The 21,966-nt window shown below is 43.6% G+C and overlaps 1 protein-coding gene across 4 annotated transcripts in view; it reads right to left on the reverse strand.

The window, feature by feature from the left end:
- Positions 1-961: 961 nt before the first annotated feature.
- The window catches only part of FRMD1 (FERM domain containing 1), a 40,333-nt gene continuing 19,328 nt past the window's right edge, over positions 962-21,966 (reverse strand). For 2 of the 4 annotated variants that reach the window (XM_083857274.1, XM_083857273.1), the window contains exons 4-14: positions 17,760-17,839; positions 15,608-15,684; positions 13,825-14,011; positions 11,534-11,689; positions 9,240-9,305; positions 8,962-9,030; positions 8,603-8,777; positions 7,369-7,704; positions 7,099-7,227; positions 6,303-6,382; positions 965-4,263 (exon numbers count right to left, since the gene is read on the reverse strand). In XM_083857274.1, coding sequence (XP_083713400.1) covers positions 3,976-4,263; positions 6,303-6,382; positions 7,099-7,227; positions 7,369-7,704; positions 8,603-8,777; positions 8,962-9,030; positions 9,240-9,305; positions 11,534-11,689; positions 13,825-14,011; positions 15,608-15,684; positions 17,760-17,839 — 1,643 coding nt within the window. In that variant the 3' untranslated portion in view covers positions 965-3,975. Of the gene's footprint in view, positions 4,264-6,302; positions 6,383-7,098; positions 7,228-7,368; positions 7,705-8,602; positions 8,778-8,961; positions 9,031-9,239; positions 9,306-11,533; positions 11,690-13,824; positions 14,012-15,607; positions 15,685-17,759; positions 17,840-21,966 lie in introns of all 4 variants that reach the window. The other 2 variants (XM_083857271.1, XM_083857272.1) reach the window with 2 other exon arrangements.

Here is a 21,966-nt window from a genome sequence, read left to right on the forward strand (position 1 = left end):
CAGCCCCCACAGCTGGCAGGCCTCGAAACAGACCCAGTGTAGTAACCACACTGTCCCCATCCCACACTGCAGCACCTGACTGGACCCACAGAGGAGTTGCTGGTTCCATGAGAAGCCCCATCTTCTCAGACAGACTCAGCACTCCATCCTAGAGGGCAAGAAAGTGCTATTACTTGCCAAGCAAAGAAATAAAGAGAAACGACCAAGTCCTTCAAATGTGGGTGACTAAATAGTGATCTGTTATTTAGTTTTATCTCCATACCAAGTGCCATGTGTAATCAAATCACCCTCTTCCAACATTCGCAAGCCGAAGTTGGATGAGTTTCCTAAGTCCTTGAAAATTTGTATACTGGAAACAGAGGAGGTAATGGACGAAAATATGAAGAACAAGAAAGGAAATCTTAAGAATAGAGGCAACACTACAATATCAAAGTATGTAAAAAGTAAATTTCTTCTCGAGAGAAGAAAAAAAAACCCCACATTTACAAGAGGCTCCCAGGGAGCAAGCTTCTTCAAAAAAAGATCCAGATAGTCATCCTGCAGCACTCCTTCATAGATTTATGACCCAAGAAAAGAAAATTCTTTTATCCATGCCAGACTCCAGAGCAGCAGGTTAGGTGACTTTGGTGGAGTGCCTTCAGCAGCACTTTGCATGCCGTGGGCTGGCAGCTGTCCTTGGATGCAGCCCCCAGGAGGATACTGACAGGATCTCTCTATAGCCTTGGGAGTTCACATGCTTGGTTTTCTTGACTAACCACCCCGAGCAGCTTAACTTGTCTCTTCATTCAGATTCAGCCCCCTTTAGTGTCCTGGCCCTTTGGCATTGTGCTGCTGAGAATAGCAAGGAGGAACAGGAGTTGTTCCAGTAACTACAGTGCCTCTGGGTTTGCCATCACAAGCTGAGCTCATATGGATTAGTCTGGCAGCAAATTAATTTCTATAACCCATCTCAAATGGAAGACACAGTCCTCCTTGGACACAAAAAAAGGCTACAAAATTACCTTTTTTCTTTATTGCAAGTGTACATATAATTATTTATATTTTATTTTAAACAAGAAAATCCTTTCATGGAAAGGAAAAACTTTTACCATTAAAATAGAGTGATCATAACATGAGTATTTTACAAATATGTACAAATATTGGCAGCTAGTTTCTAACATCAGCTGATAAATGCTTACACACTAACATCTACTAAACTATCAAACCTAAAAAATAAGAGACCTTCTAAATCCAAACAAAAAATAAATGTATTACTAGCAGAAACATGTGTGCTTATTTTTGTTGGTTTTTTTTTTTTTTTTTTTTTTAAGAAGAATACAAAAGTTGCATAATAGATATTCACAGTGCTCATAAGATATTCATTCTCAGTCTATACACATAAGTGTCTGGTCTCTCCTTCATATGCATATGTCACTTACAGTATTGGAGGGAGCTGCACAGACCACGGAGAGAACACGGTCAGACCTGTGGAGTTCGCCTTCCCTACCAGCCATGAATAAATACAAGAATCCCCCAGGAATGTACAAGGCAGTGGATGCTCATGCAAGAGTCAGTTACACTGTTTTCAGGCATTGGTGTATTTTGTAAGCAGTGGCAGCAGGATTACAGCACTTCACCAAATCCTTTGGATGCCTGCTAACTGCAAAACCAGAAGAGTGAGCTGCCTGGTGGCAATAAACACTTCTGTGATGTGCTTAGGCTGAAGCAGATATGGATGCGATTGTCTTTGAGAGAAGTGTGCACATAGTGCACATGCATTTTATGACACTTTTTCCAAACAACTATACCCACTGAATTTTTACCTTTTTTCTTGTTAACAACTATTCCCAGAAACACAAGTAACTACATCTGCATGGGTGGGAGAGCAACAGATTAGCAGGGCCCTCACTCCAGACCTCCCCTTCACCTTTTTCATGGACAGGCACTGCTGCAGGAAGAGCCATCCCTCCAGCTCCGAGGCGCCTGCAAGAGCAAGGCTCCTGCATTGCTGCAAGGCTGCTCTTTGTAGTACAGACACTGGCCTGCTGGCTCCTGGCCATGCCCATCTCCCATGGCTTACAGCCAAACAGGACCCAGGTAACAGGGAGCAACCAAGAGTGGGAGGCTTGATTTCCTTTACCCATTTAGATCCATTTGGAAGAATTAATTTGGATGTAATAAGCATATTTCAAGTACTTTGCAAAGGCATTTTGGCTTTGTTTGGAACAAAGGGAAAGAGGCTACAGTGAACACACAGTTCCTAATGGTTCATTACAAAAAGAAAGAACAGTGTGATCAAAGAGGGCACAGTCAATTAAGTCAAAGCTACAGTGTATGCAGCTTGGGTTTGGTGCTGGATTCATGTCAGAGGATGCAGAGCAGCTGGTCCCACTTCAGTAAATGCAGATGCACCTGCATGGCCTGTCCCTACATCACATTCACACAGAAGTAGCAAGATGATAGACTTCATGGATTTGCCACTTTAATGACTTATGGGAATGCAATTTACCAGACAACTATTGAGCTTACAAGCCCACCATCAAAACAGCAGCTTAAACCTTCCTTGTTGTAGTCTGCCTTCCTTCCTTTCCTGAATTAGGCTATCTTCAGCTTTTGATGACCAACACTGCACAACACAGACTTCCCCAACCAGTAGAATAGTATTCCTCTGCTTCTAGAGTTTGCCAGAACACACCTAGATGGCTGCCAAAAGCTGGGCACAAAGCTGGGCCTTCAAGTACAAGCTTCCCAATGCTGGGAATTTATGAGGGAAGGAAATCAAACTTACATTTATTTGCATGTAACAAGGTAGCAGGATGTTTTCCACACCAAATGCTTAAATCAAACAGCATAATTATGATTATTTCCCTAGTGAGAGCCAGCCCAGCCAGATCCACCACTCTCAAGATCACCAAACAAGTACCCTTGGTCTGGCACACAAACACCCTACGCTTCCACCATCATCAGGCCTGCAGCACCACACACACATATTTGCATGACCTATCCCTGACTAAGCAGGACACAGTCACTCTGTCTGTCCTTGCAAAGTGACTTTCTCCAGTCTTTACCTGCCTCCTAAGCAGAGGGAAAAAAAAAATCTAAGGAGCAGATTTATTAAAAACAAAGAAAAGAACAACATTAAAGTATGAATCAAAGTAAGGGGTGATCATGCCTGGACAAATCCTCCAGTCACACTCCTCTCTTCAAAAGCCAGTCAGATAATGCTCTTGCCCTCTGTACTCTCAGAAGCAGCCAAGTCATTTGCTTTATCTCCTCCCTATCTCCCCAAGGATATAATGCCAATCTGCATCACAGCAGCAGTAGTAGACAGCTGACAGTCAGTTCCATTTGTTGCAATGAAGGGGAAAAAAAAAAAGACCACACACTGTATTTGGCTGGATGCTTACAACAAAATAACAACAAAAGAAGGCAGCAAGTCTTGCTCCCAGTGCAGCAAATAAGCAACTTGTGTTCATTACAACTGAAGCAGGCCAGACACTTCCATACACAGCCCTCCAAATGTGCTAAGAGTATATCCTGGCCTGACAGCTGTTGGCAATGTTGCAGCAGCACAAACTGAAGACAACCAAACTATCTGTACACTAAAATTAAGAGACATGGACCACAAGACAAAGGCAGGAACATGACATAGACTTTAAATTTCTGATGAATCCATTTAGACACAGTTTGCTTTACTAGCTCAGTGTCAGTTTTGGTCCACTGTTTTTTGGTTTTTATGTTGGTCGTGTCACTGCCAAGGTTGCAGGCCACTTCCATTTTCTGCTCAGACAGACTCTCAATGCCAGTGTTAAGTGCTACACTCCAGTTGATCTGCCCTGTAGCCAGGTCTGCAGGAGTGATGCCTCTTACTGATATGGAGCAGAATAACAAAGCCGCTCACCACCTCCTGCAAGAACCAGAGTGACATCACATGTGTTAATGAGGTATATATTTCCACGATGAGGTGTTTCCTGGTATGGAAGAGCTCCAATCTCATTACACCACAAACTCCTCTGGGAGCTGGTCCTCTCCCAGAAGATCCAAGGAGAGGCAGTTCATGGATCGCTTCCCGTAAAGGGCAGACTTGGTTTTGCAGTCCGCTGTGGAGTACACGCAGCCGTAGACAGACAGCTTGTCCTCGAGGCTGCAGCCGAAGGTGTAGCTGTGGGACGTGTCTGAGGACAGTGTGGCACTTAGGGACGGGTGCCGGCGCTTGTACAGGCGGATGTCATCCAAACTCTGGCTGTGCTGGTCCATGCAGCTCCGGCTTTTGGGCGATCTGACCTGCCAGTTCAGCGAGACACATGTGAATAAAAAGCAATGAGCTCAGACACAGCCTAAGGATGCTGGTTATGCATGCTAAACGTTTCCCAAAATTGTTCTTCCCCTCTTTCAAAAGAGCCCCACCAGCCTTCTGAAGGTTGTTGGCTTAAAGAAGGAGCTGTGAACAATTCAGAAATAGCAAGTGCATTAAGCTGCCCCGCCACATTGAGCCAGATCCCGATCTGTGTGCCCTGTGTCCTCAGTGTCCAGTACAATGGATGAAACACTTGAGAGATACTGACACCTGAGTGACCTCACACTTCTTGGCAGATCCACACAGTTGTCCTCAAATGCACAAAGTGCACTTAACAAAAAACTACCCCAAGTGCTTGAACACATTGAGTTAAATCTAATGAGCTGAAAGGAAGGTTCAGAAGGCAACCATGCAAACTAATGGGTTACAGTGTCCAGTAATTGCAGCAGTTTCATCTACGTAACACTGTTCCATAAAGAGCAGCAACAAATCAGCAGTAATTCTCAGAGGCACCATCTTGCTACACACAAGCCTCTCTGAAGGAATTACTGACCATTTGAGAGTATTTCCAGCTTCAACACTTGTATTTTTTTCTTGCTCTGCCTAATACTTCTTAAATACTAATTTTAAGGCTAATTTCAAGAATATACTTTTGAAACCAAGACATTCTGTTGGCACCCCAGAAAACTTCCTCCCAGTATCACTTCTCTCACTGCCATGGGAAGGGAATTAAAAAACTACCCTGAGGAAATCCTGTGCTGGCTCAGCTGTACTCCCAGAAACAGGAATATGTTTCACTGTCTGGTCAACACTAAGGAAACTCTGCAGCATTTATTTACATGGCCTTGTAAGGAAGATTTTGATCATTTTCTAAGGAGGCACCAAGTATGTGATGGACAAAAGTGGCAGCCAGGTCTTTGCAATCATATAGACAGTCCTGTGTTGAGCAGAACCATTTTTATAAAGCAGATGCCTCATGATCATTTAACAGTGTAAGCATGAGAACATCAGTAACTTTAAAAACATTACAGCTTTAAGCAAGATGCCCACTTCCAGCCATGTGCTCTTAAGTCTTCCACTCAAATAGAGGAATAAATTCATTATTACTTGCACTGTATGGCCTTTAGCTTTGGAAAAAATAACCAAAATTTTATTCAAATCTCCTAAGCACTTTATGGGCTGTTTTGCTGATAAATGAAAATTTCTTATCATTTTTGACTGGGTCCAGAAAGAAACATAGAAAATTTAAAAAAAGAAAAAAATCCCTAAAAAGTGATTGAAATCCTTGTTAAGAGTTTTAGAATTCTCTCAGCAGATAAGCCAAATTTGGATTAAGAGAGGGAAGAGAGGGTAGAGGTGCTTTTTTTGTGGATTTTGTTTTGTTTGGTTGGGTTTTTTTTCAAGAAACCACAACATTTCTACCGCAGTGGTACAGCTATACTTTGAAAAGAAGTCTTAAAAAGACATTTTAATAAGCTTCTTCCCAATATAACTTCTTCTGTGACGTACTTTACCGTATATAGTTTCCCTTTCTCAAGTGCTTGATGAAAAGAAAACCATGACAACAAAGACTTAGTACACACAGACTATAATCACACAAATGATATAACAACTACAGCTTGAGCATCTGGTTTTGCTCTGATGTAAGCTACTTCTGGCTTCAAGATGATCAAGTTTGCAACTCACATCCAAACTTCATAGATGGTCTTTGCTCTGTAATTGCACTAAAAATCTGGAAGTGGTTGATTTTCCATGTCCCATCCACAAGACTAAGGTAGATAGTAACTGTCTTGCAAGTTCTCCCTGCTGATTGCTCCAAACTTTTCTATACTATTCTAGCCCAAATGCTGCTCTTATCCTATTCCTGAGAGCAGTAGCTGGCCAGCAGCTGGTTTTGATTACACCATGTAAAAATCAGTCAAATCCAAACTAATCCAGGTGTCCTGATTCATAGCTGTCTCCATTACACCAGACCTCAGTTCAATGCCCACACACAGACCCTCCTGCTGAGCAACCTCTTCCTTACCTGGTGAAGGGATTCCACACTTTGGCCTCTCATTTTGATTAGTGTGACCTGCACCACAGACAGAGATTCCTGATTTACAGCTGCAAAGGAGAAGCAGGAAGTGAAAAGCATTGCAAATTTGAGGTTTTGTGGGCTGTAGAAAAGGGAAGTTGTTCTCACAGGCCACATTCAAACAGTGCTATCCTCTTAAGATAAATATGCATCATTAAGCACCCTTGGTGCTCTAGGAGTTTTGCTCACAAGTACTCATTTTTGGCCCTAAAGATCAATGTTTGAACACTTTCAAGAAAACAGTTTCTTGACAACTTGTCCCATTTGCACCCTTCTTGCTTTGCTATAAAGGCTGTGTATATTAAGGCCAGATAGCTCCTGCATAACCCTGTTGCCTAGCATTCCCTGTATTACAAGCCACAGAACTTTACCTTAGAATTCCTGTGACCATCCCATTACTCTGCGTTTAAGCCCCTTGGCTGTTTTGTGGCATACAAGATATTGAAGCATATTCCTTCCCTTCAAAAGGTTTACCTCAATTACCTTTTCGTCATTAACTGAATATAAGCTTGGCACATGTAGAGAAGGGAGACTTTGAGGAGCACAGAGGAGAGCAGCACTGTACAATACAGAATGCTGGCCTGTAAACTCTAGATGAGCTGCCTGCAAATCCTGCTGCAGCACGGCAGTAAACAGCACTGGCAGCTATTTGGAAGGAGATAAGAGTTTTTGTAGATCCCTCAGATTATGCCTGTTGCTAGAGCCTTAAAGAACAGCACTGAGCAGCAGCAGAAAGCCATCTCACCTTGGCAGCTAGCAGCATCTACAGGCAGGGATTCAACAGATTCTCCCACAGTGGCCTCCTCTAACTGGTCTCCCTCTAAAGGCTCATCTACAGGCATCTCCTCTGGCTCATCTACTGCCAGCTCAAGCTCTAGGAGGAAGAGAGCAGCAGGAGAATGGTTAGCATTACACTTGTGCTCCAAGCTGCTGTACAGTCTCTTACTCCCTGCCCTCCTGCAGGAGAAGACAAAAAGTCAGCATAGAAGTTGCTCCATACATCCAAATTCTTTACCATCATCCTGAGCATCATCTTCAGCCCGCCCTTTGCTGCCACTGTCAATGCCAGAACTCCCGTAGCTGATGGTTGAGCTGCAGGATTTCTCTTTCCGATGCACCCGGTCGATGCCGAAGGGCTCATCCACTGACATTTCCACGGAGACGCGGTGCCGGGAGTCAGCCTCAATGCCCGAGGTGTGGGAGCTGCCGTGACTGCCCGTGGAGTGGCGGGACAGCCGGTTATCCCTGCGGCTGCCCCCGCTGCTCCCGCTGCCACGCGAGTTCTTGTCACACGGGTCCAGGTCCATGTCCAGAGTGTCACTGATATAGGACTCCCGGTAGCGCTTCTTCTCTGAGGAAGAAAAAAGGGAGAAAGCAGGGAGAACTTTAAGGAAGGGTAACAAAATATATTCAGGAAGTTCTGTTGGCACCAGCTGACAACTAAGAAACAACTGCTGCAGCTACTGAACAAATACAGGGACAGCTTTGTATTTTGTTTGCTCAACAGATGGATGCTCAGGTGGTTGTAAAAGAATTAGTCATACTCACAGTAAACCCAGCATCTCCTAAATTAGAACAGGCAGGTAGAGGCAGTTATGATACAGAAAACAGTAGGTTTCAGAGTGAACGTCAATAACAACAAAGCAAAACAAAAGCAAACAAAGAAAGGAAATTACTTTGTGAACTTCAGTGCTCAATCTTTAAAATCAGATGCACTGATTGCTTCTTGAAATACCCACCACTGCATGAAGTCAGTTAAGAACAAGATTCCTGTGGCTGGTATTTATTATTGATTTATTATTTCTCCCATGGCTTGTACGTGCTGAGGGTGGTTGAGAAATCCACGAAACACTAACAGACACAAAACAATTGAGGGCTTTTTGCCCACAGGCACTTGATCAATGAGTCTTTCTACAGGTGATTGGCACATGCCACTGGTTGCACCCACACAGCTCAAGGCCACTGCTGTAACCCCACTGAAGGGAAAGACAGAAACCACTTGAAAGGAGTTATTACCCCTCTACTGCTCTCACACAAGCACAATTTCTGATCACAGTCAGATCTGGGAGCCATTAATACTTTTTAGGAATGGACTTGAAACATACCTAACACCTCTGTTTCTATCACTGGCTCCCTGCTAAGGCAGAAACACCATTAATTAGATGAGAGTAGGCACCATGAAACAACAGGAGAGATTAACACACTGTATTCTTCCTCTTACCAAACTCACTTGGGTTTTCCTAACATACCTTCAGCCTCCTCCAGTTTTTGGATCTGCTTCAAAACTGGCTGAATATTCAGAAAGAGCCGGTGGCTGTTGCTGAGTAGCTGCAGCAAATGGCGTGACCTGAACGGGCAACCCGTGTAGTAAACCAGTTTCCGGGCAGAGGGCAAACCATCTGGCTGGATTTCAAATTTTTTCCCCTGCACAAAGAGGAAAGATGCCAAAGAAGTGAGCAACAGTGCATTTTCAGCCACACAGCTACCAGAGATCGCTGTGGTCTTGTGCGTGCAAGTGACAGGACCTGACGCAGCAGCACAGGCAGGCCGACAGCTTTGCCACATCCCAGGTTGGCAGCCACTGGCAGATGGCCTCCATCATACTCACCAGAAAGGCCAGCTTCCCGATGTGTGACCAGGGAAAGTCGTAGAGGAGCTGGCGAACATGATTCACCTCCTGCAACACATCAAACTCAAGAGTGACACAGGGACTGGCAGGTACAGGGTGGAGTCAGCGATGTGCAAAGAATTTGCAAACAACCAGGAATTTGAGATATGTGGAGCCTGGTGTTCACAGGGGAGGCAGAGGAGCCATGGTGAGGGGGGAGGACAGGGAACTGGGCAGAGTTAATGCTACACCAGAAGGCTTTCACAGCAGTCTGTTACCTGATAGATGTGCATTCCTCTCAGGGTCAGGCCCAGGATAACCGTCGGTCGATCCTCCTTCTTATCCTAAAAGAACAGAAGAGTCAAAGGTTAATCTACAAAGACCACGCTCTTGTTCTGGCACCTACTGCAGGAGAGGTAGCAGGACTCCTCATCACGCAGATGCCATCAGCTCATTTGGTTTTTATTATGTTTGTGAAGTGCACCTTGCCTTGTTGACCCCTGAAATACCTACACCTAAAATCCCTTCATGCTGGGAGGCTCAGGCATTTCACCAGCATATGTCCTAGCTGCCCTGGACAGGAATCATGTAGCTTTAGTGATTTGAGAGTATGGACAAGTACTGCTCTCAGAGGTACCTTGAGAGCTCTTTTGTAACCACTCTTGCTCTCCAGGTGACAGAGAGCCCAAAATAGAAAGGGAACCCATTCCCCTCTCCCTGCCATAGCACTGCTGTTCCCATCCAAGGATTTGCTAGATCTTAGGTGTCCCTTGGCTGGGGGGGAGCTAATCAATGCCCAGTTACTGGGACTTTCATTCTAACATTTGACCTTGGTGTTGAGAGCAGGTGGTTTTACATGATTTTTCTTACCTGAGTTGAAATACTGTCTGACTTTTAACTCATGATGCATCTTGGTATGACATACCTGGTCTCTAGTCATATTCTTTTGCTTGAAGAGCAAAAAATATCATAAACTAATTCTTTCAGCCACTCCTAACACAGCAGAGTTAAGGAGCACATGCATTTATTTGTTAGGAGGAAAAGCAGAAAGAAAACTTTGAGGTAAAAATGTATGGGCTCACAGAGCTCAAACTGTACATCACAACTTTCTCTCCTCATCTGGTTTAAAAGACGTAAGCCTTGTGTTATCACATTATCTCACCCTCTGCCCCTGGTACCATGCATGCCTTCAGTTCAAAGTCACTAAGAAATATTTTCTGTCTCCTAAGGACAAAGAGCTTTGAAAATCAGTATTGGTCTGAATGGGGGATATGGGGTGTGTTGTATTTTCTTTTGTAGTTCCCAACCTCAGCAGAAGCCATGAGAAGGGTGTTAAGATAAAAGTGACTGCTTTTGAAATCTCAGGGCACCCAGCACACCAACACCTTCACCTGGCATCCCTCTGCACTTGATCAGGTGATCTGTGACCCAAGCATCACCTAGGAGGAGCATCTCTCACCACAACATGAGATAACTGTGTCACACAGCAGGAATAAGACATATTAAGCATCAAACAACACAAGGAAGAGTACCTGATGCCTAAGTTCAAGTCAGACAGGAATTTAAATATTAAGAACAACCAACTTCACAGCCTTGGTGTTTTCGGATATAAAACGTATCATGTCCTGCCAGCTGGATTTCTTATGGCTTTCAAGGGTAACTAACCCTCTCATGAATGCATCATTAACAACATTAAGAATCAAAACAAAGAACAGAAGAGAGGTAGGTGAGCATCTATGGTTTGCAAGCAACTAAGCCTGGACTACTGACCAAAACTTATCTTCTCTAGAAAATGGACATTTCTTCAGTAACCAGAGCTGTTAGATATGTTCAAAGGTCCTGGACACTTTCCAGACTTAATTCCCACTGAGCACAAAAAACCCGAGAAGTTTGATTATGAGTCTGACAGAGTATCTCCATTTGGAAAAAAGGTCCAAGCCATTCCTAATTTCATAGGCAGGTGTTCACTCACCTAAGTGGAACATAAAACTTCTCATTAGTCCTATTTCTAGATCTAAACACCCAGCATGTGAAAATGAATCACCTTCTGTTTAAGCAGGTTTGGGTAAGGAGTCTAACAAGCAGCAATGTAGGAATCCAAAACTGCTGGGAAAAGCATACAGCTGAAAAAACACCAACCACTCTGGCAAGGCTGAAGAACGAATGGGATATAGAAGTTGGAATGACTCAGTGTCACCTTCAGTTGTTACATGACATTTGTGTGAAAGCTGGCCGACCTCTTGTCATTGTTTCAATGAACTACAACAAGAAAAAAAGAGGCTTCACTGATTTCCCTGATGCAATTCTACTGACAGGCAGGGACAAATATGAAGTTTTGCCATTCCTGTGGTCAGTTTCTTGGCCGAGGAACAAAACTAAATTCCAGCTATATCTATATAGTGGCAGCAGATTTGTTTGTGGGGACAGGCCTCATTGGCTGAGCATTTTAGATTTGTTTGGCCTCTCTGAATCAGAGGCAACCGTCCCTCAAACAAACAGAAAGAGAAAAATGCCATGGTGCACTCAATTAATGACGGGAGAGAAGTTCAAAATAAGAAGCTCTTTGTTTAACCTTCTGCAGCCTGTAGAAGTGGACGGGCACGTCTTCCAGCAGGCAGGACTCCTTAATGAACTTCAGCACTGCATCCTTAGCGCTCAGCCCTTGCTGCTCTCGGTGCATCTCTGGGGCATGTTTCAAGATGTAGTCGCTCCCCCTCTTTGCAATTATCTAAACCGCAAAGAAAACAAACAGGTCAGCAACTCTTCAGCAATCCCCAGGAGAGGCAGCTGTGATCAACAGCAAAGCAGTGGCTGGAGGTGGAGGAGGTACATATTATTCCCTCAAGATGTTAGTCCGTGTTTGCCTCTACCTCCCTGGAGGATAAGCATTTAAAGCAGCCCCTACAACAACAATGTCTCCAAACAGATCCTAGTGTAACAGATCAAGACTACAGAGGTCGTGTCAGCTCTTTTCACTTTTAAGTATTGGAATTAGTTTTCCTAACTCTTGGCATCCATAAATGTTTGTGGGCAGATAACAAACACTCCTCAGCATGCCAACACAATCAGCAGCAACATCTCTGAAGAGGCAGAAATACTAGGTTTTCCTTTTAAGACCAGAAACTACACATTAGGCTTACTTAGCATTTCCATTCTCAAAGGGGTGGATAACACTATCTCAAGGTATTTTTTAATCTATTAGGAGTGGTTGGCAGGCACGTGACTTCACTGAGGAGTGGAAAAACCTGCACTGGGCCTTTTGCTCCTGCCCTGCAAGTGCCCAGTTCCCATGTTTGCCCACATGCCCTCTCTGTACAAGGCTACTGGGCAGTTCAGCCTTCTCCCATGCCCAGCTGGCTCCTTTCAGGCTGTGAGTGGCAGCAACAGGTAAAAGGGATGATTGGCTGAATTCACTTCCCAACATCCCCCACCACCAGGGGCATTTGAAACTGGATTGCACCAGATACCTGAGAACGTCCTGCCAGAAACAACCTGTCCTGGCTGAAACCAACCAGACCCCATCACCACCGACTTCCCACTGACATTTTATTTTAAACCCCTTGTTTACTCTGTTTGCTAACACCTCTGCATGCCCTGCCAGATTAATTGCCCTCCCACAAGGAAGGCTGGCCTTGGTGGAGGACAACATTGATGCCATCATCCGTGCAGTGTCAGCAGAAAGACATGTGCCAGCTCCACGGTTCAAAGCTGGGTGGGTCAGCCCAGGGCAGCACTGCCTCTCCTCACTGGCACGAGACTTGGGGCAGCCCTTGGCCAAAAGATATGAAGCACGTGTTGAAGGAAGTGATTGTGTTGGAGGAGGAGATTGCTCACTATCTCCCCATGGAGCCCAGGGGCAGGGAGAGAAGCGTCCCCATGCCTGCCAGATTTTACTGTTTGTAATGATGTAATAAATCACCCACATACTTGCTTGGGGTTGTGGCTCAGTGCAGGTGAGCAACAGTCTGTGATAAGCCCTTTAACTGCCTCAGAAACAGCACACAAGACCCACCTTTTCCAGCCCTTTGTTAGCTACCTCCTGACAGGCATCTCGTAACAAGGAATGGCATGGGAAGAGGGCCTGTTGTCTGGGAGAAAGACACACTGCTGCACAGCAAGGCAGGCAGGCTAGGATTTCTGCATAAAAGACTATCAGTCTTCAAGATAAGTCCTGTCACTGATCTGAACCTTTTCACCATTACAGTGGAGATGCAACTTGTCTAGGACAAGCAGCCAACTAACAGAGTCTTAGCTAATTTGCCTTCATTTGGTTGTAAGTCCTAAAGGGCAAAAGTCACATGCATGTGCTTATAAAAAAACATGCAAATGCTTTCTCTTTCTTCTTACTGCACTTGAGGCAGAGATTAATGACAAAGCAAGCACCAGAGATACTGCACAGCAGTATTATCCCCATAGGGTTTGAATCTATCTGTCCCTGAGGCAAGCATTACAGAGTTGGGAACAAAGGGTAATGGACTTGGCTTTGCAGCCCTTAGGTTTTCTGGACAGCTTGGGTTGTGCAGATCTTGGTGAGGTACCACTGGAAGCACAACCCTTTAAGCAATACAAGAATTAAACAAAGACATCTGCACTGTCAGAGTTATTCATGTGATACCAACACATTCCATCACCAAGGAAGGATGCACCACCCACCTCACTGATGAGTGAGCCCAGGAATGAGCACCTATATCCAGTGGAAAGGCAAGAGATATCTCCTGAGGGACCTTCAGGGTAATACCCTACTCATCTGCCTGATCATTGCAGTGGGAGATGGGGAAGTTGCATGGCTGGATTAGGTACCACCATGGCATAGCTCCTGCTGCATGTACAATCTGCTGACAGAAAGGTTCCCCCCAAACTTACCCATTGTGGGAAATAAGCCTGAGGTTCAAAATATTTGCCAGCATGGACCTTCTCTCTGTAGTTGCCCAAGTCTGCCTGTAAGCTGTAAGCAGCCAGCAAGAAGTAGATTTCTTCTTTGTGGTTGCAATGAGACATAAGTACTTGCTCTTTGAGATGGCAGTAGTAGAGTTGCCGTGCCACCTTATCGCTGCAAGACAAAGGCAAATTTACTTCAAGAACAAAGTTCAGATAAGGCCCCTCAGAAACATCATCCTTCTGAGGGGAGGATTAAACTTTGACACGTTTGATGTGTGCCAATGCCACCCTGATACAGTTGTGCATATAAGGAGCACCAAACCAAGATCAAGGTCTTCTCCCACTAAGTGTTGTACAAACATGAGAAATGGTAGCTTTTACCTTGAGGAGCATGAGATCTAAGAAGTTAGGGCAGAAGGTAGATGAAAGAAAAATCACATCACACCTGTTTTGGAGACTGACTACAATCAAGCACTTCTGTTTCCCTGGAAAGCCTGTAGCAGCCAGGAGAGTCAACTCCCTCGGACTCCCAGTCCTGTTTCTTGCACACCTGTCCTCCTTTCCCCTCTAAACTTGGCACTGCTTTTTTGTTTCACCTTGCCTTAGGCTCATGATACTTTTCAACAGCTAATTCCCTGCAAGGTAGATCAAAAGACATGGGAGCCCTGGGCTTGTTTTTGTCTTCTTCCTTAAGCTGCTAAACAGGGATTGTCTGATAAGGAGTAACTGTGGCATAGCCTTGATAACCCACACACCCCCTGCCCTCAGAGATCATGGGAAGCAGGCTGCTGACATGTATGTGTAGATGAAGTGCTGGACACTACAGTCTGCTTGTAAAAGTGTGCAAGTATAGTTTGAAGTGGCCAGATAACTATCTCTGCATGGCTCTACAAACCTCTCCAATTAAACTACTACTGCAAGAGAAATATGCCTATGATGGTGAAGGATGTGTCATCTCTACAAAAAAAGCAAAATGAAACAAAGAACACCTATCAGCCAAACAGACTCCATAAGAAAGAGTCTCCTCTATCTAAAAATGAAAGACTATGGAGAGAGAAAACATAGAAAACCACAAGCTTTGTTTAACACAAGAACAAATGCCAAAAATTAGGTAAAGATTTTAGTCCACCAAAATGATCCCAGCTCTTGGCTTCCCCAGGGACAAAGCCACACCAGAAGCGCTGATGTAAATTAACTCTGTCAGTTGCTCATTTTTAACTACCTCATCCTTTGTTCTGTACCATGGGTGAGGGTGGTGCTGTTTTGAGTGCAGCACATATTCCATGTGAATGGACTACAAATGAAAAACTCTAACTTATGAAGTAATTTCTTTTGTCCATGTATGGAAGTCCATTTCCAGGAGTAGACTGCACAGAGCACTGCTCAAATACAAAAACCAGATCCAAAACATGTGCTTTGGAGTGTAAATAACTATTTTTGGTATATTCATCCTGTGCCCTTCATACAACCAAAAGACACAAGCAAAAGAGTGCTAATCGTGTTTTGATAATGTCGTCATTCAACCTGCTCTTTCAACACAGATGGAAAAGCAATCATATCAAGGGATATGGAGTACGATTCAGGCAGAAAACATTCATAGATGAGTGAGAAAGTCTGTGAAGGTCTTAAAAAAATTCAAGCAGATTTTTAAAGCTTATTTCAATGAGTTCACAGAGATGAGCTTAACAAAGAAACATTATTTTTCTTTTCATTTTAAGAACACACTAAATAATTCAAAATACAGTAATTACCACAGAAGAGAACTTACCCTATCACTCTTCCATTTTCTACATAGTATTGTACTCTAAAGAATGCAACAAATGGAGGGCTGAATTTCTCTGTCCCCTAGAGCAAAGACAGAAGACAAGTTAAATTATGACCAACATCCAAAATTCCTGTTATTCTATCTGGTAATGTTCTCTCCTCTGAAATTCACTCCCCATACTGCTTTTCATTTTCTAGTCTTAGCTCTTGGCAGGTTTTACAGGGGAGTCTGACTGTCTTGGAGGCTTGTGACAATGAGGCATCACAAAACACTCAGACAGGTTTAACGACAAAATATCCTAGGAAGAGTAGAAGATTTTTGGATAGGAGGAATGAGCTGGTGTAAGAGTCCCAGCGTAGCCTGGGGACACCCAGGCTGGCCCAGAATTACCCAGCTCAGCACCTGGCAGCACCACAGACACATTCGTGCTGAACGCAGCAGGTTTAACCTGGCAGGCAAGGCAGCAGGGCAGGGTGCCACGCTGGCACAGCCCTGGCGTTTCCAGGGCACTCCTAGGAGCCACCATCCATCCCTGCTCCACAGCACCCAGCACGGACACACGCGCTGCCACCCTCAGCAGTCACTGCCTGCGGCTGAGGCGCACCAGCCTGGTATCAGCTCCGTGCCTTTTGTTTGGCAGGGCTCATGGTTAGTTATTCACACGTTCCTGCAGCCACAGAGCAAAAAGGCAGTGCTGGTGTCTGCTTCACACTGAGGAGTGCTGTTAGAAGAAAGCCAACACGAGGCTTGTTATTTTAACTACAGCCTATCTTTCTGACTTACAGGCTTGTTTGAACAGGAGAAAAAAAGAAAAAAAAGGGAAAAAGAAGAAAGGAATGTCTTACTAACTCGTTCTCTCATCTTTCCTACTTTGCCACTTTAATGTTCACACAGGTAACTTTGCTCCCACAGGCAGTTCCAAGGCTTTGCTGGTCAGACCCATCTCACTGGGACAAGGTACAGGAAATTCCCTCCACATCTGATGCAGACAGCTTCTTGATCATGCAAACACCTCCATTTTATTTCTGGAAGTTGTTCATAGTCACCCTATTTTAGCAGCTGGACTTGGGCTTTCCACCTGAAACCTCTTCATAAGAATTAAATCCTCACCAATACCCCATCCAATAGGCTAACTCATCTCAGACTGTACTACTGCCAATGGCAACTCATTCGGTCTTTTATGATTTGCATCACACCAGAGGTTCAACACTTATCCTGACCAGAAAAGTGTTGCAAGAATTCAGTCACAGAGCAACCACAAAGTGTACCCCATCCTGAGGAGACCAGAAACACCTGCTTTGGGAAGCCCTCACTGGCTGGAGAGACAGCCCTCTGCATGGTTCTGGCTGTCTTTGAAGTAACTCTCACTCTTTTGGGAAAAGCAGAGTACATGCTTGAGGATAAGAGAGTTATCTACCTCACTAGTTATCTACAAACTTTTTTAAGCAACAGAAATGGCAAGTGTGCCTACTCTGCAAAAGAAAACCCTTAAGCAAGGTGGAAAAAGTCCTTTACAACTTTTACAACGACCCAGTTAGAGATATCTAAAAGCAATTGCATGCGATACTTTGTTCTAGACTATGGCTCCTCTATTAATGACACACACAAACAAGCATTATCATGTCTGAATGAACAGTATTAAGCAATTACATAAGCTTGTCCTTATTTCATGTAGCTTTTCTTTCTCTTGTCAGGGCTAGCTAGCCTTAAGGAACTAGGACTCGTCTCAAACAAAATATCCTTCCTCTCCCTGCACCATCCTTTTGCACGTACTCTAGGAAGAGTCACAGCTCCAGTCATTTCCCTCGTATCAGATTCAAGTCACAAAAGGTTATTTTAGACTGTTTTGCTTAAGGATAAAAATGAGGTCTCCAGACTAAATTCAAGTGGAAAACTGACCAACTGATCTTCTCTACTTCTGCAGCGGCCAAGCAGCAACCATGTGGTTACTATTGCTCAGGAAAAGTTGCAAAAGGGGCTGGTTTAGCTCTTTTAATTAATTGTACAACTATGCAAAAGTCACTGCATCTTGCTACTGTAAAGTATTCTGCACATGATCTTCAAGAAATGCTTTATGGACCTTAGTTTAAGAGCTTTCATTTCACTGTGTACCAATAAAAAAGCAGCAGCCTCCAAAATTAAACACCTCTCTTACTTTGGTGGTTTCTTTCTTCCATTCCTTTGAAAAGTATTTGCTAAGCTTCTGCTCCAGGTCTATAAAAACATATTCATTATCTGAAAGATAAGAAAAAAGGAATTCAATGTAAAATATTTGGAAATTTTTAGTCATTAAATATTTAGATGACTCTACAAGTTATTTCCAAGCAATACATTTGCTGACCAGTGAATAGATGGGGCAGGAAAAAAAAAAAAAGAAACAAAAAGTACTTTTAAGTACATGTGCTACTCCAGACAGCACAGAAGGAAGGTCATTCATGCCTTGAGGAGACCCTGAGCTAAAGGTTCCCAAACACCTTAGTCAGAAATGCTGAATTTTTGCTTTATAATCAAGAAGCCATTTACAAAAAAGAGGAACATCATCTTACCCAGCTAATTCTACTGTCAGCTTACCACATTCAGTTTTTTATTACTATTATTAAACAACCAAGCCCTACTCAAGCTTGTATTCTGCCATCATGTAGCACCATGGTCCAGCATGGCAAAAGTAAGTAAACAGAGCTGGGTATTTGGCAGGTTTCATCCTCTGCATGCGAAGGGGATTCTCTGAAAGAGTGAGAAACAAGAGGACCAAACACAGATGCCTTCTTCAAAAGGTCTGGTGTGTCCTGCTCACACCTACCTTCTTTCATATAGAGAAAAGATGAATGAAAAGAAGGGAGACCTAGCCTGCCTCAAAAGACTAAAGAACCAAGACTTGCTCTGCACCCTAGTGAGAGTGAACAAGACACAGCCTGAATGGCACATCATCTTGAAAGAGCTTTGTGCTGCTTTCAAAGCTGATGTTTCATAACACTGCTTACCAATTATCAAATACAAACAACTCACCCACTGAAAGATTTTTTCCTGAGTCTTCAAGTCTCTTAAGAAAAAAAAAAAAAAAAAAGACAAGACCTGACAGGTGTTTCAGGCTCCAGCAGCAATGCCAGCTGAGCACATTCACCTGACCAGTCCCTCTACTCTTTGATCTTGCTTAGGACAGTGTTTTGACAGGTGACACAAGTACCAAGATGAAGAGCTTGCTCCTTAAACATGAAAGAAGCAGGACTAAAAAGGGGAGGGGAAAAAAAAAAGAAAAAAGAACCCTTCACAAAACAAACTTCTGCCCCTTAAGACCAGCCCAGACTTCCAAATGAGAGCCTGCACTCATGTCTGTATTATGGCAGATGCAGGCCTGGCATGGCCAGTGTTACAGTAGGTGCTGAAGGGGACTCTGAGCTACCTCAAGGCCACCCTTCCAAAACATTCCAGATCCTTACAGGGGCAGATACAAGAAATATTTTCTTTGCTAGCTTTCAAAAAACAAGCAAGCAAAACAACCTCCTATCACTACTTCCTTCATCTCCCACGTCAAGTTAAAGAAACCACATCTGGTGCTATCCAGAACTGGCCCACACATCACCCTACTAGGAAACTTTCTGTGAAATAGCAGTAACACTGGATACAAAAAGGACAATGCCCAAAAAAAAGTCCTGTTTCTGTCTCCATGCTCTTTCCTGCATTGTACTGCTTGCAACTGTACTTTTAATATACTTGAACTTCTGTTTACCATGACATATCACATACAGAAACAAAACAGTATTTAACAGGACCATCAAAATGGCTGTATGGAATTTCTGAAAGTCTCTGTGGTGCAAATTTAAGTGCCATAGCACACAAAATGATATGCAAGTTATTTTTGCTGTTTTGACAAGGAGAGGAAGAGTTTTTATCACCACAGAGATTGCATCTACCTGCCTCTTCACTTCTGTCTGTAAGATAGGGTGGCTGGGGGCTACACTGGCCCCAGCCCATCCTTCTCTAGGAAGGTCCATTAAGATCAGATAACACTTCCTAGAAGAGGCTGATAGAATCCTAGTCAGTGAGAGAGGGAAAGGTTTGTTCATGTTAGGCTTGCCTCTGTCCCTTGTCAGCTGTCAAGCATCACTCCATACTGCTTTTAATAAAAAGTAAGTAAAAGCTCATTTAGGGAATCAATTGCACAGCAAGTAACAGGAATAGGGTAAAATGAGCATGCCACCCAGTCCCTCCCTGGGCTTTGGCAGTCCTGGAGCAAGGCAAACCCTCCACCACAGGGTCCCCACATGGCACAGGGCTGATGGCACAGCAGTTGTGGGTAAAGCCTGTGTCGGCTCTGCCAGCACTGTGATCTTTAGCTGACACCTTGTTAAGAGGCTATAACAAGTTGAAGGGTCAGTTTTCCTCTCTAATTCAAGAATGATCCCATGCCCAGAGGCATTTAGAGAAACACATTAATTATTCCTCATCAGGAAGGAAAAATTGCAAGCACAGTGACATACCCTGAACCATCCCATCACACCTGAATATTAGGTCAGAAAGGGGAGAGTGTGACAGAACAGTTACACTACAGTAAAAGCCCTTTGTTACCCACACCCCACAGTCCCTCCTTATTTGTAATGTTAATTAGGTTAGAGATGATTTTGTAAAGGCACAGATGTCATACCTGAGGATTCCAGGTTATCATCAGGCCTACTGGGAGATACACATAAACCACAAGAATAAGCAAGGCTACAGGAGGATACTCCAATCTATCATCTCTTCTTGGGGGTCCCACTCCTCCCCAGCCCAGTTCAGCATCCTCCCTCCCCTGCAAGAATGCAGCACTGCATTCCTGCCTTAATGAAGTTAATATTGCTGGAATGTCAACCTGCAATGTAAGCCTTCATCTACAAAAACAAAGAGGTATTTCCCCCCACAGCCCTATTGCTTTGTGGATGACTTTGGGGTTCTTTTCCTTACACTGGATTAGTGATGAAACTCCAAGAGATCTTTTGCCAGATGCTAAAACTGTCTGCTTTGAAAATAAACATCCCTAACAGATATGAGGGCATCAAATTGCAGCACCTCTAAGCAGTGATGTAAAGGATTATATAGAAATGCACAGATGGCCCCCTTTCCAGGGAAGAATAAATTTGATTTGTGGATCCAAACAGGGCTGGATACTCAGCAGGTACAAACTGTCATTGCTTCACTGGCCTCATCTGAAGGACAAGTGAAAGGTACTAAGAAGCTGACTGAGAAGCATGCATGTGTAAAAATACACTCTCATCCACCTGCAGCTACTGAAACAGAGTTCATGAATCTCATCTCAGCACTGTAGGTGATCTTACAAATACATCAGCTTCTACTGGAAGGTTCCCCCATGTATGTATGTACAGATACCAGACCTGGCACAACTCACCAGTGCACTATGCTGCAATCCTAAGAAATGCACGTGGACAGCCAGCTCCTTTGCAGTAAAGCAATTTACACATTTCTCCCAATTTCACCTTTAAGAATTCTCAAATGAGATTGAAAGTTTACACTGTAAAAATCACATTTCAAAATAAGCAGTTACAGAAATTAAAACCACTTCTACTCTGCAAAATTAGCTTAACACATTTTATGCATTAAAAAAAAAGTAGGACACGCATTGTTGCAAAAAAATAATGTGCCAGGTCCCCAGTTATCAAAAAGTGACACAGTTCCAGTGAGTGATGCAGACTTACAATAGGCATTATTTACACTGCAGGAAAAATGGGAATAGAAAATTAGGGCTGTAATACAGGGTCAAATAATTTCCGAGTCACTGTTGACCTAAAGGCCCATTATTTTGCATTAACCAGTTCCTCCTCATCTCATTTTTTATGAAAACTAAGTTCTCTGCATAAAAGCTACATAATGATGAGTGGCAAAAACCTGTTCTCCTCCTGTGCCTATTGTGGGCTAGGAGCACCAAGAAATTCCACAAAGGTGTCCTACCAAGAGTCAGAGCTTAGGTCCTGTAGGAAGCCTGGAAGATTCCATTAACAAATTTGGCTGAGTCATGTATACTTTAGCAATGCAACTAGGCAGTCCAGAAAAGTAGGATTCAAATAAAATATGAATTAGTGTGAAGTCCAATTTCCACATAGGAAGCATTTTCTGCCTATTAGAGAAGGGAAAAAAAATATCCATGGCTATTGCGCTTAACTTTTCCCAGATACTTCAAGAAGCTTTGTGGCAACACCACTATGTCCCCTGAGATGCAACAGGAAAGAGAGCAGGAGCAGGACAGAGGGCTTCTAGGGTTAGGGGAGAGTTGAAGTTTAAAGAAACCAAAAAACAACAAAACCCTACACTCAAAAAAATCTCAACACATGCTGTAGACCTCACATAACCTGAACACCAGCATGGAATTTTTT

This window comes from Zosterops lateralis (assembly GCF_965231275.1).
Source record: "Zosterops lateralis genome assembly, chromosome: 3".
Classification (NCBI taxonomy): Eukaryota; Metazoa; Chordata; class Aves; order Passeriformes; family Zosteropidae; genus Zosterops; species Zosterops lateralis.